We start from the raw sequence: 16,956 nt of genomic DNA on the forward strand, positions 1-16,956 counted from the left end.
CCCATGCTGTCGGGGCATGTGGGATCTGAGGGTTCTACCTAAGGTCCATCAAGGTAGACTGGCCACCTGGCCAGCCTGGGGCGTCTGGGATGAGCCCAGCGGGCCGGCAGGAAGGCAGGTGCTGACCCATTGCTACGAGCAGGACTCAGGTGGAACCAGGCTCACATCTTGCCTCCTCCCCTGGCTGCTCTGCTGGGACTGGCCTGGGCCATTCGGCTGTGGGAGCTCTAGTCCTTCTTCCCAAAAAAGGATCTAGTTACAACCCCCAGGGTTCGTTGGGGATTAGAGGTGAGTGTGTGCAGGGCAGGCATGGGGCCAGGGTGCCCCGCAGGGCAGCCGCCCCCACCCAGATGCCCTGGCCCCTGGCCTTGGTGTGGGTCGGTCCTTTGGACCTCACTGTGGCCTGTGCAGAGCGGGTCCTTCCCTGAGGTCAAGGGATGCAGGATACCCCGGGAAAAAGGACCCAAAGCTCCGGAAGCCCTGGTCGTCCAGCATCTGCTCACGTTCCTGACGCAAACCCCAAGCTGCTTCCAGAGGTCATGAGGCACCAACTAAAATCCTGTCTGGCGTCTGCCTCCTACAAAGGAAGACAAGAACAGCACTGTTTCACAGGGCTGCTCCGGGAGGAATGTGCCGGAGGAGCGCTGAGCCACGCTCAGCCGCCGTGAGCCCAGAATCATCGCCCTTCCTATTTTGGGGCAGCTCGGGCTCCCGAGGGTGAGGCAGTCAGGTGGAGGAGGAGGAGAAATGAGGACTTGGGGAGGAGCGTCAGCCCTGGGGCAGAGCCTGCAGTGGGGCTGAGCTCCCCGGCTCCCCTGGCAGAAAGGGAAGCACTCTGGTTGGCCCATATGCGTCACCTGGTAAAGAGCGGAGACTGGTTTTCCAGAAGAGGGGCCGTTCCCTGAAAGGATGCTGGGAAAATGTGTCTGGGGTGAAGGGGCAGGTGGCATTGCCACGCGCCCCTCTGGGGACAAGAGTGCCCGGCAGGGGGCCACCATGCTTCAGGATGGACAGTCACAGGTTCCGAGTCACAGAGAAGATCAGAAGGAGCCAGCTCCTCATCTCCGCCCACCGAAGCCAGCCCTGCCGCCCAGGCACCCCGACCCCGAGGCCCACGTGAGATCCAGGCCCTGAGCTGCTCCTTGAGAGAAACACAGATGCAGCCAGCTGCTGTGACTCCAGGAACCCTGGCGATCATTGCCATGCTCCATGCTGGTCCTCCGGGCACCTTAGGCACAGAAGCAAGACTTGGCATCATGGAAATATCTGCATTTGGCCCTTGATGTTTTTACTCCTGGAAAGAGTCTGTCTTTGAGAAGGTGGAGAGGTCGTGTCTAAAGAGAGTAACCCAGCTGATGGGGAAAACGGGCTCAGCGGGCAGGCAGGAGAGGGGACGTGGGGAGGCCCGGGCCGGGTGGAGCACGGAGCTGGGGCGCCAGGCGCTTCTGGAGGACGGCCTGCAGCGGCCGTGCTCTGCTGACCCCGCGCCACGCCACCACCCGCCGGAAGTGCAGCCACGACTTGAAAGGTCACACCCCTCACAGGCACTTGTGCCGGAGGCTCGAGGAACGCAGGCTGGGGGCAGAGAGGCCTGCCTCCCTGGAGGCCCGCTTGGTCCACACTGTAGTGAGGACCGAAGACACTGGGATTTGGACTCTGGCGTGGTGCAGCTGCGCAGCCTGGTGAGGGGGCCACTGAATGCAGAGGCTCGAATCACTGGGCAGGAGGCCCCAGGAGCTCCACCACATAAATCCCGCGGTCTGTGCAGCTCCGCGCACCCCGGGGGGCCTTTGCCAGCCCGTGATGGTTATTTATGCCTCAGGAGTGACGGGGTGATGGAGCCCAGTGCTCACGGAGGCCCCTCTGAGCGCTCTGATAACTGCAGCCCTGGGGCCCCATCCATCCGGGAGGAAGCATCTGCCAGCTCGGCACACGCTGCCGTCCCTGGTGGGAGGAGGAGGCGGGCACTGGCACCGCCAAGGCCTCTTTGTGGAGGAGAGGCAAGCCGGGCTGCCCGGCTCCCCGTGACAGCAGAGGCCCATCGGAGGCCAGGGCAGCCATCCACTCGAGCCCCTGCTGGGTGGTGGTCGGACCAGGGCCAGAGCTGGGGTAGAGGGATGGGTGGACTCTGAACCATCCTCGCTGGACCAGCCAAGGGAGGGTGAAGAGGCGAGGGTGGCATCCCCCCTGGGGGCCCTGAGTCCAACCCCACTGCCCGCCAGTCCCTCCCAGCACCCACAGGGCTGCGGTGGTCCTTAGCCCCTTCCCTGGCAGTGGAGGGCTGGTATTCCCCCCAGGCTGGGCCGCGGCCGCTTTGCCGGGAGCCCACGGCATCTGTGCCCTTGAGCTCCTGGCCGCTGGACAGGTCCTTCACACAGTGTTACTCAGACGATGACCGTGACCCACGCGTGTCAGAGTTGCCCGAGATACACCTAAACCACGCAGACGCCGCATCCCGCTCTCCATCCCGCTCTCGGCCTCCTGAATTCTGTCCCCGGGACGGGCTGAAGCCAGCGGTACTAACAAGCTCACAGGAGGACGCAGCTTGACTCTGAAGTGTTGATCCTGGCGTTCAAGCAGTCCCAGCCTGGCCCGCTGAGGGTGCTCCCTTCCTGTGAAGGCAGGGCCAAGGGGAGGCGAGTCTGCGGGTTGTGGAGATTCTGAAGGAAACTCAGAGCAGGTCGCTCCCAGGCTCAGTCCAAACGCACCTTCATGGAGGCTGGGCCAGGAACTCTGTTCCATGAGGCTCTGCCCATCCTCTCCACGTCCTTGGAGCACAGCTACCCGTCCTCCAGTGGAGGAAAATGAGCTGCAGCAAGTACGGTAGTCATCCATTGCTAGTAACAAGTTACCCTCCAGATTTAGCACCTAAAACAGCGGATATTAGTCACCCGATTTGGTTTCGGAGGTTGACGAATGTGGGGTAGCTTAGCGGGCTGGCTCTGGCCCGGCATCTGTCCTGGTCTATTTGAGCTGCTGGTCAGTTCACTGCTGACCAGGGGCTTGTCAACAGCACACAGTCATCCTTGCGGTGCTGGAGGCTCATGTCCGGGCTGGTAGCGGCCCTCCCCCGGGCTGCAGATGGCCGCCCCATCTCCCCTTGTTCTCACACAGGGTTAAGAGCTAGCATTCCAGCTGCTTCTTAAAAGGGCACGAATCCCATTCATGAGGCCCCATCCCAGTGACCTAATGACCTCCCAACACAGTCACCCAGGGGGTAAGGCTTCCCCATCGGGTCTGGGGCCGCACACAGTCAGTCCCTGAAGGTGCCTGAGGTTGCTGAGCGACTGACATGTGAAGCTCCCTCCTGAGGCTGTCCTCACCAGGCAGGTTTCCCCCGAGGAGCGATCCACCGGGAAATCAGGGACCAGGGCCATACTGAAGCCTGCCACCCAGACAGTGGAGGCCACCTCCTAGCAGCTGGACTCACTGACCACCTTGCCAGGGCCACATGGGGCTCCGGGGGCTTTTTGTGGTCACCCAGGTGATGGTTATGGCCTCCCTGAGAGGGTCGTGCCCACGCCATCCTGCTGGAGGGGGTCAAGGCCCCAGGAGGTGCTGCCTTCTCCCTGGACTAGTCACGCGTTGTGGGGGATTGGGTGGTGGAGGGACAGCCTCCCTGGGACCGGATCCATCGAGGCCACACCTGGTCTCAGGCGAGGCAGAGAAGACCACTGGTCCAGAACAGGCCGGCAGGCGGCGTCTGCGATGATCCCAGACCCTCATCTTGGGGGAGCTGCCGGGGGCGGGACCAGTGCATCCCTGACGGGTGTCCTGGTGCTCAGGGTTGGGTGTGGGAGGCTCTCATGTATTCTGGGGCCATGGCCGGTGGGGTAGGGGAGCCAACCCTCCTGGGGCAGTTCTGTACCCCTGGGGGTTCACTCTCCCACTCGGAAGGTGGGGCTCACGTCCACCAGGGTGGTGCTGGGCGGGAACTCAGACACTCACGGGAGTGAGGCAGTGGTTGGAGCTGGGGAGGGCTGACTCATCCTGGCTGGACTGCCCTGGGGCAGATCCCTGCGGCTCAATGGGGGGGGCTCCCAGCTGGTGGGGATGGAAGCGTGGGTCCCGAAGGGCTGGGGACCCTCAGCATAGCCTCCCTACACTGCGTCCTGCTCCCAAGTGTTGGGGCTGGATGGACGTCCTGGCTTGAGCTGCCTACTCCCACAGCGGTCATCCTGCTGGGGGTGGGTTTCGGAGCTCAGGAGGGTGTGGCGGACGTGGAACCCCCTTGCTGACCCATCCGTCTCCCCTCCGCCCCACGCCCCGCAGACGAAGAAAGGGTATCAGAAGACGGTTCTGGAGATCGACACGCCCAAGGTGGAGCAGGTGCCCATCGTCGACATCATGTTCAACGACTTCGGTGAAGCGTCACAGAAATTTGGATTTGAAGTGGGGCCGGCTTGCTTCCTGGGCTAGGAGCCGCGAGCCCGGCCCCAAGAGCAACCTTGTGACCTCAGCGCGCCGCCTGCGGGCGTCCGGACAGTGAGGGCCCCTTGCCCTTCCCACGGCGCCGGGCCGCCCCGCACGAGAGCAAAGGGAAAGAGCCGCGTCCGCGCCCCCACCCCGGAGCCGAATCACATGACCTAGACGCCCCGCAGCCGCCTGCTTCCGGCAGCCCCGTCCCGGCCACGCCGCACTCCCTGGGAAGGGAGCGGGGCCCCCCCACCGAGCCCGTGGATGGTCTTCACGGAGAAGGGTAGGGCTGCCGTATTTGGAGATCAAGCCTTTTTAAAAAAAAAAAAAATTCAACTTGAAGATGCGTATTGTCCCCTGACCTTCAAACCTTGTTCCGAGGCCAGCCTTGTAAAGGTCACCCCACCCTCCAGAGCCTCCGTTTTTAACAAGATCCATTCACAGGCCAAATGCCATCCTGTGTGTGCCTTTGCGATGGATTAAAGGTGCTTCTGTTTCTGTGAGTTTTAAGTAAATATTTGTATTGTATCGTCATGCATGTTCAGTGTCCCTGACTTTCAATCATGCCTGTGAACCCCGCTGCAGTCCCACTGGGAGAGTTGGAAAAACGGCCGGGGCGTGTGTGCCGGGAGGCAGTCCACACCCCCGCCCTCTCCAGGACGTGTGATGAATTGGGAACTTGCCAAAGGCAGACAGCGTTCACCGTACCATTCACAAAGCAGGTGGCCGTGCCCCTTTCAGATAGGCCTTTGATTAGCTCTGGATTTTTTTTTTAAACAGGGAGAAAAAGGAAAAAGGATTTTACACTCTGTCTTCTCCACATGCACTTAGATGAAAACGCAGGCTTAAATTAATTTTAATTGCTTCCTTTTTCCATGTTTCTTCCTGCAGAGCCTGATGGGAGAATGTCCAGGGCAGGGAAACCGCATTTTCTGTCGATGATAATTCAGTGAAAATTGGTGCTTATGTTTACACTCCTCTTGTGGTGCTACGTGTTAAGATCTCCTTAAGGTGGCCCTGGGGCTGCCTGCTGGGCCTCGTTCCCCATCCCCATCTCTCTCCCTCCTGGCTCTCGCCGCCACCATCTAGATTTTTGCCACCTGCCCTCCCGTGGCCCTGCCCTCCTCCCAGACAGCAGCGATGCCGCTCCAGGCGGGGTACCACTCTTAGGCTGTGCGTCTGTGATCCGAAGACACACACACACAATATGCGGACGCCTCCCACAGTGTAACGATGGCAGATTGTATTCAGTTGCCGAATGTTTGTGGTGCTAATTTCTGCATTGTTTTTGTTTTTTTTTTTTTTTTTGCAAGAACTGAATTGAGGCAGCACGTGGCCTTCAGCGGGGCTGCCCTCCGTGTGGCCTCGGCAGACAGACAAATGTGCAATGAACTCTGTGAGTCCCGCCGGGGCCGCCAGCTGTGCCTCATCCCCACGAAAGCAATTTGGATTTCCGTCTGCGAATGTGCTGGGCGTGGGTCTCGGGTGCTCGGGTGCTCTGGCCAGCCAGGCTCCATCCAGTACCGGTCCTCCTCACCGCGCGAGGGCAAGGACTTGCTGGGCTGGCAGGAAAGGTGATTCCTTTACTGTGAAAAGCTGCCCTTGTGCAATGCCCTTTCCTGCCAGGATGGGAGAAGCGAGACGGGCCCTGGGGCCCTGTGCAGCCCCCTCAGGAGGAGTTGTGGGTCCCGGCCCTGGTGCTGTTCTCCGCCCACCCTGCCCCATCGGACCGCGGTTCCAGCTTAGGAAACCACAGCGGAGCAACCCAGGAGTCGCCCCCCACCACCACCACGAGGATTTCCCGAATCCCCTGGAAATTGAGTCTTGCTCTTGCCAAAGAAAAGTCTGGCTTTGAGATTCTTCCGAACCCAGGATGCCAGCGTCTGCCAATGACCCTGTCCTTCATCTCTTCGATAGAAAAGCCATATCGGATCGTTGCCACGGGGCGCCCTGTGGGTGTTGTCTAGGTCATGTGATTCCATTTCGATTTCTCATCCCACCAAGTTCTCCTCTCATTCTGTCAATCTCTCCTCCATTGGTCCCTTCAAAGCTGTTGCAATTTGTACTGAGTCAAAACGTGTCCCATTCTCCCCAGACCACTTAGCTATGATATATTGCAATAAAATTACTTCTTATATTTGCAGAAATTCTTTCGGTGTAATTTTATTTTTTTCCCTCATCTATATAATTGGACAGATGTTGATTGAAGAGAAAAGGAAAATGGTCAAAAGAAAACCTATAGTAAATATTCTAGGACATCAGGCCCTTTCAAATAGAATGTCAAGCGACATATTGTACATTTCCCGAAAACCCAATAGACGTGTTCATACGTTTCCACTGTAATGCCCAGGAAAGAGTATTTTAAAATATTTTAAACCTGTGTAACAGAGGAATAATTGTAATAGTTTTTCAATAAATCAAGATGACTGTTTCCACCGTAAACAGATGTGATCGGCTGTCTTCTTAAGTGTGACCAGGGCCTTCCCCTGCATTAAATCGATGTGTGACCCCAATCTCAGGACAGTGGAAACTCTCAACACCCTGGCCGTGGTCACAGAAAGTGGAAGGAAGGCATGGGCCGGACCATCTGCCAAGGGAGCTCTTTCTCAGAAGAAGTGGCAGGGGGCATTGTGAAGACAGAGCTGTGCCCTGAGAGCCCTTGGGCTGTGGCCAGACCTCAGCCCTCCCGCCTCGTAGGGGAGTTTCCACAATCCTTGGTCCTTCAGGCCTTGGCTGCCCTGCAGGGGTGCCAGGTCCCCAGGCTCGCGCTTCTGCTGTCCAGCTAAACAGAGAAGGACGCTACTGCCTGGCCCCCGGGCTCGTGACAGCCGATGACGCTGAGAGGAAGTGGCGAGTGGCTCCTGCAGTCTTGGTGGTTCCCTCTTACATCTCGGCAGCCGTGTTCCTGGAGTGACTGTGTCTCCAGCGAGCATGTTCCAGGAGGGAGTCCCCAGCCAGACCGCCAGGAGCTTGCAGCGTGAGCGAGAAACGTGCAGCTGTTGGTCTCAGCCGTGGATGTCGGGGAGTGTGGTTACTGTCAAAGCCACTGGGTCTGTGGGCCGTCGGCAAAATCATCAGCCCCTTGTTAGGAATGCAGATTCCCGGGCCCCGCGCAGACCTGCTAAACCGAATGACTTGGGGGAGGCCCCATCATCTGTGTTTTGACCAGGTCGGTAGGGGAGTCCTGGTGCTTGCTTGGGTTTGAGATCCACCAGCCTGGACGATCCCGGGGCAGAGGGGAACGTGAGCCCGGAAGTGGGCACCTCCTTTCCGCCAGTGTGAGGTGGCAGGTCCCACTGCGGGCAGAGAAGTCAGGAACTGCCGTCGGAGGGTGGAAGGCGCCCCATACTCCGGGGTAGAATGTGTGGTCAGATTGCTCTCTGTGACCTGTGAGAGCTTGCAGGCTGCTCACGAGCATGTGACTTGGAAAAAGGTCGGAACCACGGCAGTGACTCGGGGAGCTTGCTCTCAGCCGCATTTAGCGTGAAAGGAAACAGAGTCTGCAGATTTGAGGGTTTCCAGGGCGCGAAAAGGCAACCATTTCTCAGCGTCCGCGGTTAAAGATGAAACTGAGAGGGCTTCCCTGGCGGCTCGGTGGCAAAGAATCCACCTGCCAACGCAGGAGACACAGGTTCAATCCCTGATCCGGGAAGACCCCCTATGCCACGGAGCCACTGAACCCACGCTCTGCCACTACTGAAGTCCAGGCACCCTAGAGCCGTCGTCTGCAACAGGAGAGGCCCTGGCTCACCGGAACTAGGGCCTGTGCGCAGCATCAAAGGCAGAACACAGCCAAAAAGTAATCAATTACGTGAAATATTTTAAAAGCCGGTAGCGTCCCGAGTGAGACCCTTCTGGGGCGAGGCCCTGCAGGGCCCCCTGCTTGTCTCCGCCTCTTCCCTCCTCCGGAGACCTGACTCACGGAAGCACCTGCTGCAGGCTGGGTCGGAGGACGAGAGCCCACAGGTGCTGGTGTGGCCGGGGCCTGGAGCCCGACGAGTATTGTGCGTCCTCAAGGATGAGAGCAGGGAAGCTGGACTCGCTCACGCACCGCTCCCCTCAGTGCCAGCCCCCCACTGCAGCTGCCGACGCCTGGACTGGCTCTTTTGAAGACCTGAGTAGAGGCAGCTCACCGGGACTTTGCTCCCGTCCCGGGAGAGGTGAGATCTGTGGACACGATGGGCTCTGGGGTCAAGGAAGAAAGGGTTGTCACAGGAGGGGGTGGGGTGCCGAGCTTCCTTGCCCAGGAAAGCCCGTGCAGTCAGGGGTCAGGGCCTGGACGTCCCTGGACAGTGCTGGCCGAAGCCTGCTCCTGGGTCAGCTGGAAGGTTTGTTAAAGCAGGTTCCTGTCCCTCCCTCCTGCACGTGATTGAGCAGCTCTGGAGGCTGCCGAAGACCTGCAGTTCTGAAAATCCCCAGGCGTCCTGCTGCTACTTGGAACACACAGGGATTAGCGCTGGTAGCTTACATAGTCTCATCCCCCACACAGCCTGGCTACCGGAGAGGCAGGTGCCTGCTGCATACTGGGTTTTACTGGATTTTACAAAGGCTGAAGCATATACCCACACCCCCTCCACCCCCAAATCCTCTGATGCTAAAATTCCCCAGTAGAGAAGTGTGGTCCTTCTGTATAAAATGCATCTCTTTAAAATTCAAGTCTTTAAGCCTTCAGAGGTGTTTCCTCTTATTAGCGATCCTTTGGCAGAAATCAGCTTGACACCTTGAGTCCGAGTGGCATTTGGTGCAGAAAGACAGAGCCTGAGGAGGCAGGAACATGTGCAGGGCCCCTCTGGTGGGTGGAGGTGACGAGGGTGGTGTCATGTCGGTTTCACCTCTTCGACCACTTGTCAAGGGAGGAGGGGTCTTCCTCTCCCGCCTGCAGCCCCAGTGGGATGACCACAGATGGGGGATGTCTGAGTTTCACGTTCCCTCTGAGAGGACGTGACGGGGGCTCAGGCGGAAGAGAATGAGATGCCCCGATGAGCAGAGGTCTGCAGGCGCCCAGCTCACGGCCACTGTGAGCAGTGACGCGCCCGCCACGTGCGGCGATGAGAGCATCCCCGCGTTGGCCAGATAAACAACAAAGACAATGAGGATGAGGGCCTGGCTCAGAGGTGATGGCGGCTCTGAGCGCTCTGCAGGGTGGACAGTCTGTCTTGGAGCCAGGATCAGGCGTTCAGGGAAGGGTTTGGGGAGCAGGAGACTGATGAGATCGGGGCTGAGTTCGAGAGACGTGGACCCGACGCTGTGGTATGGAAGGAGACCTGCCAGGCAGAGACCGGAGAAGGTGCTTTATTCAGCGGAAGAAAGAGTGTTAGTCAAGGAGGGGGTGCCGAGTCAAGGAGGGGGTGCCGGGCGCCGACATCCCGGCGCTGCAGGGCTGATGTCGGCCTTCCTGCTCGTCTCCTACCAGCAATTACTTTCTCAGGCACCCGGCCTCCTGGCTTTTGCTCAAATCCACCAGGATCTCATCCTCTTGCCGTAAGACTCCCACCTGGAACACTGCGTATCCCGCCCATGCCTCTCAGCTCCCTGCTCAAATGTCACCTTTCCTGAGAGTCACTGAGGGACGAAGAGCTTAAAACAACACCCTCCAGGCATCTTGGGTCTGATTGTTGGAAGACGGCTTTCACTGCACCCACCCTCCTGCCAGTAAAGTCTAGAGTTGTCTGTGAAGATACAGTTATTGGAAGACAATGGAGAGGGACAAAAAGCAGATGGGAACTGGACGTGGGCTGAGGTGGACAGTCACCCTGGCCTCCTCCTGCGGGCCCTCTGGTCCATGGGGTGCAGAGGAGCGTCTCTCAAGCAGAGGCTGTCTCACTGGGCGGGGGACTTGGGGAAAAGTCTAGGCTACCAGCTGGGCAGGGGGTGGAACCTCCTGAACACAGGAAGCCACGTTGTGAAAGCCCCCGGGACTGCTGCGAACCCTCTCCTGTCCCTGCCGATGGTCAATCTGAACGTGCGTGGGGGGAGATGGTCAAGACGCACTGCTGGGCGGGGGGCCAGCTGGGAGCCCACACAGCTGAATGGAGGCGTCAGCACTGCCTGGGGTCGGAGGCAGTTTGAGTTCGACTCCCATTATTTTGGATGGATTTGATAAACACCTCAGGCTTCCCCCAGGGAGCCCAACCCTTAAGTAAAAGGACAGTACCCCAGGCCCGAAGCTTGTCCTGGGATTGAGGGCAAAATAGAGCCACCATAACAGGCCTAGAGCCAAGATCCCCAGGCTCAGGTGATCCCACCCACCTGCCTACCAGTACCAAGCTCAGTTTGCTTCTGAGGGAGCTCAGAATGCAGACTCTGGGACTCAGTGTCCGTCTGGTTCAGAATCAAGACTCACTCAACACGTGAGAAAGGAAAGCACGACCCATAGTCAAGTGGGGAACTAGGTAGGAACACATGAGCAGGAGCCTCCAAGGTTACAGGCAAGGACTTCGAAATGAGCAGGATACATGGGTTAAATAATACACGAGAAAAGGTGCGCATAATGAGCAGGATACATGGGTTAAATAACACACGAGAAAAGGTGCGCATAATGAGAAAAGAAATGGGACGTTTCAAGAGAGAGAAGAAAACTAAAGCATGAACAAACTGTAAATGTTAGAAATAAAGATGGCTATATATGAAATAAAATATTCATTGGATAAAGAAGACATACAGAGAAGACATACAGATGACCAATAGGCACATTTAAAAACCAGTGTTCATTGTTGCTAATTATCAGAAAAGTCAAAACTACAGTGAGGTATCCCCTCACACCGGTCAGAATGGCCATCATTTGAAAATCTACAAACAGTAAATGCTGGAGAGGGTGTGGAGAAAAGGGAGCCTCCTACACACGGGTGAGAAGGTACATCTGCAGCCACTATGGAGAACAGTATGAACGCTCCTTAAGAAGCTGGAAACAGAGCCACCATAGGATCCGGCAATTCCACTCCTGGGCATATATCTGGAGAGAGCCGTGACCCACAAGGACGCACGCGGCCCAGGGCTCACGGCAGCACTGTTTACAGCAGCCAGGACAGAGCAGGGGCTTAGATGTCCATCGACAGGCGAATGGATGAAGAGGATGTGGTACATGTATCGATGGAATACCACTCAGCCATGAAGAAGAATGAAAACTGCCATTTGCTGCAACGTGGATAGACCTCGAGATTATCACTTAAATAAGTAGGCCAGAAAAAGACTAATTTGATATCCCTTTATTGGAGAAGGAAATGGCAACTCACTCCAGTGTTCTTGCCTGGAGAATCCCAGGGACGGCAGAGCCTGGTGGGCTGCCGTCTATGGGGTCGCACGGAGTCGGACACGACTGAAGCGACTCAGCAGTAGCAGTATAGGTGAAATCTAAAAAATGATACAAATGAACCTGTTTACAAAAAGAAACAGACTCACAGATACAGACGACAAATTTATGGTTCCCAAAGGGGAAGTGGGGGGATAGAGTAGGAGCTGGGGATTAGCAGATACAAGCTATTATATATAAGACAGATGAACAGCAACGTGCTACTGAAAATCATAGGGAACTGTATCAGTATCTTATAATAACCTACGATGGAAAAAGAATGTGAAAAACTGAAGAAGGCTTATTTGTTGCCAAGCAGATCCTGTAACCAGGAACACGGAAGGAAGTTCTTCAGCTCATGTCTCCTTGGTGGCGCACGCGGCTTTCACGTTGTATCAGAGCTCACCCTGTGTTAGTATTGTGTAGTTGTTTGTCTACTTAATTTTTCGGTCTCCCCTGACAGCGCAGGCTCCCAGTGTGCAGGGACCGTCTCTGCTTCCCTCTGCGTCATGGGGCCCAGACCAGCCCCTGGTGCGCAGCAGGTATTCACTAAACACCCCTTTCTCTCCTGATGGTTGTTGCTCAGTCGTGTCCGACTCTTTGCGGCCCCGTGGACTGCAGCATGCCAGGCTTCCCTGTCCATCACCATCTCCCGGAGCTTGCTCAAACTCATGTCCATCGAGTCGGTGATGCCATCCATCCATCTCATCCTCTGCCGTCCCCTCTCCTCCTGTCCTCAGTCTTTCCCAGCATCAGGGTCTTTTCCAGTGAGTCAGCTCTTCACATCAGGTGGTTGGAGGCTTGGAGCTTCGGCCTCAGTGCTTCCTCTTGCTGGAGAGGCCAAACAGGAAGTGGAATCCCAGTGTGCTGGCCCAGGGCGTGCTTATGGAGCAGCAGCGGTGAGTTCTGAAATTCGGGAGCAGGACTCACCCATGTGCAAGGCGGCCAGTGACAGGACTTCCCGTTTCGACCATCATCCTGGGTTGATCCTTCGCTTGTGGCCTGAGCGGCCTTTCAGCTCCTGTGGGGAACCTCGCAGAACTGCTGCTGCTAAGTCGATTCCGTGGTGTCCGACTCTGTGCGACCGACCCCATAGACAGCAGCCTACCAGGCTCCCCCGTCCCTGGGATTCTCCAGGCAAGAACACTGGAGTGGGTTGCCATTAGTGATTGTCTAATTTCTGTGCGGGGAGCAGGAAAGCGTGCCCTGCAGCAAGAGCCCAAGCACAGGTTTGCAAACCCTCACTGCAGGGGTGGGGATGTGTACTGGAAGCCGGAGGGCGGGGTGGGAGAGTCAGGAAGGGGGAGGGAGGGCGGGGCGCCAGCATCCCACCGACCTCCGGAGCAGAGCTCTAGTCCTGGCTCCCCACTGGCAGGCTGTGTGCCCCAGGCAGTGTCTTTCCTTCTCTGCATCTCCATTTTCCATCCCTTCCGAGAGATGCTGTCCAAGGCACCCCAGCGGAGCCAGGCCTGATCCTCGCCGTGTGGATCTCTCTCCTCTCTGATGCATCATGGCTGACTCTTGTTCCCTTTCTGGCACAGAGAAGATTACTCCGTGTGCAACTGTCTTTTTAAATTAATTCAAATGCAATTTGTTCAATTTACTAAAATTATACATTTTAAAGTCCAGCAATTCCTTCAGCTTTTAAGTTGAATGTATCAACCTCATTCTATATGTAAAAGGGCACATTGGAATTTCTTCCTTTACGGGACCTGTGAGTGATTCCTGTTCCACTGACTGACTCAGTTAACAGCTTTCAATGTTTTAATTGCATTTTCAAAATGAACCAATTCACATCTGTGCTCTCGCGTTTCAGTTGTCTGCCTTTAACGAAACCTTCTGAGTAGAAGCTAATTTTTAGGGATCTACTAATGGACACATACCAATGTGATGAATTTAGAGGCCTCTTAACTCTCAACTATAAACAATAAACCAAACAGCAATATTTCCCCATAAAATCACTAACTCGTTCTGTTATTCAAGGTCACGTTTTCAGCTGAATTATCAGGTTGTTATTTTAACAGGCCAGATTCTCTTAACTAAAGCTGGTACTTCCCTGAAGGGCTGCCCTCATAGCTGAGTTGGTGAAGAATCTGCCGCAATGCAGGAGACCTGGGTTCAGTCTCTGGGTTGGGAAGATCCCTGGAGAAGGGAAAGGCTACCCACTCCAGTATTCTGGCCTGGAGAACTCCATGGACTGTATAGTCCCTGGGGTCACAAAGAGTCAGACACGACTGAGCGACTTTCACAAAGCTGCTACTCCAAACATCAAATGCCGCGTGAATTCCTTTCTTTCAAAGATTTATTTATTTATGTAAACTTTGGGCTGAACTGAGTCTTCGTTGTCGTGGGGACTCCTCTCTAGTTGCAGCAGCGGGGACTCCTCTCTAGTTGCAATGCGCAGGCTCCCGTGCGGTGGCCTCTCTGGTTAAGTACGGGGCGCGGGCTCTGGGTACGCAGGCTCCCCGTGCGGCGGCCTCTGGTTATGGAGCGCAGGCTCTGGGTGCGCAGGCTCCCGTGCGGCAGCCTCCCTGGTTACGGGGCGTGGGCTCTGGGTGCGCAGGCTTCAGCCATTGTCTCTGGCAGGCTCAGCAGTTGCGCCGCATGGCCTCAGCTGCTCCACGGCAGGTGGGATCTTCCTGGACCAAGGATCGAACTGGTGTCCCCTACGTTAGCTGCAGATTCTTAGCCATTGAGCCACGAGGAAAGCCCAAGGCCAGATTCTTTACGCTAAAATGGTAACACTGTGAGCACCAGCCTCTTGCCCCGTCTGTGCCCGGTGAAAAGTTCAGCCCAGCCTGAGAGCAACCCCCGCCCACACAGCGCGGGTGCCAAGTGCCCCCCTTCCGGTGCCAAAGGGCTTCCTTCTGGCCCCAGCTCAACAGGTCTCTCCCTCCTGTTCCGTCTGCACATCGCCAGGGAGGCCGCCTCTCCCCCAAGCCCGGCCCACGATGGATGGAGTCTGGCGTCTCCTGCTCTTGAAAGCTTACATCCCGGCAGCAGCCCACACCCCCACAGCCGGCCACTTGGGTGGACTGATTGTTCTGAGCAGTGGATGCTTGGTGGTTGGTGTCGCTCAGTGTGCCTGATGCTTTGTGACCCCATGGACTTCAGTGGAGCAGGCCCCCCTGTCCTCCCGGAGCCTGCTCAAACTCATGTCCACTGAGTCGGTGATCCCATCCAACCATCTCATCCTCTGTCGTCCCCTTCTCCTCCTGCCCTCAATCTTTCCCAGCATCAGGGTCTCTTCCAATGGGTCAGATTTTCACCTCAGGTGGCCAAAGTATTGGAACTTCAGCTGCAGCATCCGTCTTTCCAATGAAAATTCAGAGTTGATTTCCTCTAGGGTTGACTGGTTTGATCTCCTTGCAGTCTGAGAGACTCTCAAGAGGCTCTTGAAAACCAGGAAATACAGGGGCGGCGTCCTCTGAACTCCCTCCAGGAGGAACTCAGTTGCCAGCCCCTCCTGGTGGGAGAGGGCTCCACCAACAGGGAAGACTGGCTCTCAGTTCATCCCGGCAGAGGAGGCCGGAGGTCCACACACACTCAGACAAAGTGTGCGGCGGACGCTCTTGGCGCGGGCAGGCCTACGCTAGGCCCTCAGGCCCAGGATGAGCCTTTCCCTGTACTCTGTCTTCTCTGCAAAGGTGAAGCCGGGGGTCTGCAGGGCTCCGACGAGCTCTCTATTCTCCAAGGCTGCCCATGGCTGCCCGGAGCCGCAGGGCCCCAGGGAGAGAAGCGCAAGCTGGTCCTGGGAGCCTCTGTGGAGGGCAGAGCGGGTGAGAGTCTGCACGGGGCTCTGCGGCGGCCGGGGCTTCAGCTCGGGCCCGGGGAAGCAGAGACCGTGCCAGCGTCCCGGCTCTGCGTCTTCCACGGACATTGGTGGGGACCTAACCTCACCGGTTTCTTCATTCACACAGTAACGTGACACCATGAACACCTGAGCGTGCCCACGAGGCTGGCGTGACCCAGCACAGGGTCCAGCAAGCTGTGGTTTTTTTGTCAACTACTATTGTTGGTGAATATGGAGAAGGATGACCATTCAGCCCATTTCCCTGAAGGTTCCGTTCCCGTTCTTATTATTGGAGCGCTCTCTTGTGGAATGAGAGTTCTTGGGCGGGGAGGGCCACGCTCCCCCAGGCAAGAGGATGCCTGTTAGCTGGGAGGAGCAGACCCGACGAGGGAATGGCAGGACCACTGCATCCGCAGAGGGAGCTCCCTGGGGCCACGTGAGTGGCATCCCTTGGTGGTGTGCAGTGCCCAACATGCACAGCCGGACAGGGCAGCCCTGACCAGGACCAGCATCCGGGACCTCCTAATCCTGGGCGCCAATCAGGCTACTTCTCCTTCTGAGCAGATGATTCCCCGACTCACAACTACAGCACCTTCTCCGCCAAAGACAATGACAGACTTCTGGAAACGGTGTGATGTGGTGCCAGGGGGCTGGTGGCATGACGGTCACCCATCGGACCTGAATAGGAGCTACCTCGGGATCCCACGAGAGCTTTGCAAACAACGTCAGTGGGTGGTGGGAAAGCATGCAACAACCGCACCATGGTGTTGGAGTTGAAGGTGCGGGCCACCGAGGGCAGTGCCCGTTGGCCGGGGCCCCTGGGAGCGGCCCCCTGCACACGCACGGCTGGGGGCGGCTCGTCCAGAGCCCTCTCCCGGAAGGGGATGTGGGGCTCCACCACTATCCTCACGGGAGCGGAAGAGCCTGAGCCGGAGCCTCACACTCTGTGCCACCAGCGACTTCCCGCCCTCTGCCCCCGATGAGGGTGAGAGTACCTGCCACCCCAGGTCTCGCCAGGCACGTGTTCTCGATGAAGACACGTGCTTCCCCGACGGCAGGCAGACCTGGGCTGCCTTCCCCACTGCCCTGCTCTGACTGCGGGTCCCCGGCCCCCGTCCGGCCAGGTGTCCCCGGGGCTGAGGGTGTTTCCGGGGCTCTGAGAGCAGAGTCTGGAGCAGGGCCCTGTGGGGACGCGAGCCGGTCCAGTCTCACGCCCCCTGCTGGCCACGCTGCCTCCAGGCAGTCCCACGCTCAGGCCCGGCGCGGGGCTGGAGGCCAGGCCAGGTGACCGCACGTCCGAGAGTCTTCACGCTCAGCCCTTTGAGAGAGTGTCCTCTGACCCGGGCTCAGCGGTGAAGTGACATGCGTGGGCCCAGCCCCCGGCCCAGCTGTCCCTGCAGGTCCACGCCACCAAGGCTCGCGGCCCCCATTCCCCGTAAAGTCCTCGGTGGCCTCTAGT

At 57.5% G+C, this 16,956-nt stretch overlaps 1 protein-coding gene across 3 annotated transcripts in view; it reads left to right on the forward strand.

Annotated features, from left to right (window-relative positions):
- Positions 1 to 6,563, forward strand: part of COL5A1 (collagen type V alpha 1 chain) — a 151,216-nt gene extending 144,653 nt beyond the window's left edge. For all 3 annotated transcript variants that reach the window (XM_024999726.2, XM_024999727.2, XM_059891908.1), the window contains exon 66: positions 4,273 to 6,563. In XM_024999726.2, the coding sequence (XP_024855494.1) occupies positions 4,273 to 4,419 (147 nt within the window). In that variant the 3' untranslated portion in view covers positions 4,420 to 6,563. The remainder of the gene's footprint in view (positions 1 to 4,272) is intronic.
- The last annotated feature ends 10,393 nt before the right edge of the window (positions 6,564 to 16,956 follow it).

This window comes from Bos taurus, chromosome 11 (assembly GCF_002263795.3).
Source record: "Bos taurus isolate L1 Dominette 01449 registration number 42190680 breed Hereford chromosome 11, ARS-UCD2.0, whole genome shotgun sequence".
Lineage (NCBI taxonomy): Eukaryota > Metazoa > Chordata > Mammalia > Artiodactyla > Bovidae > Bos > Bos taurus.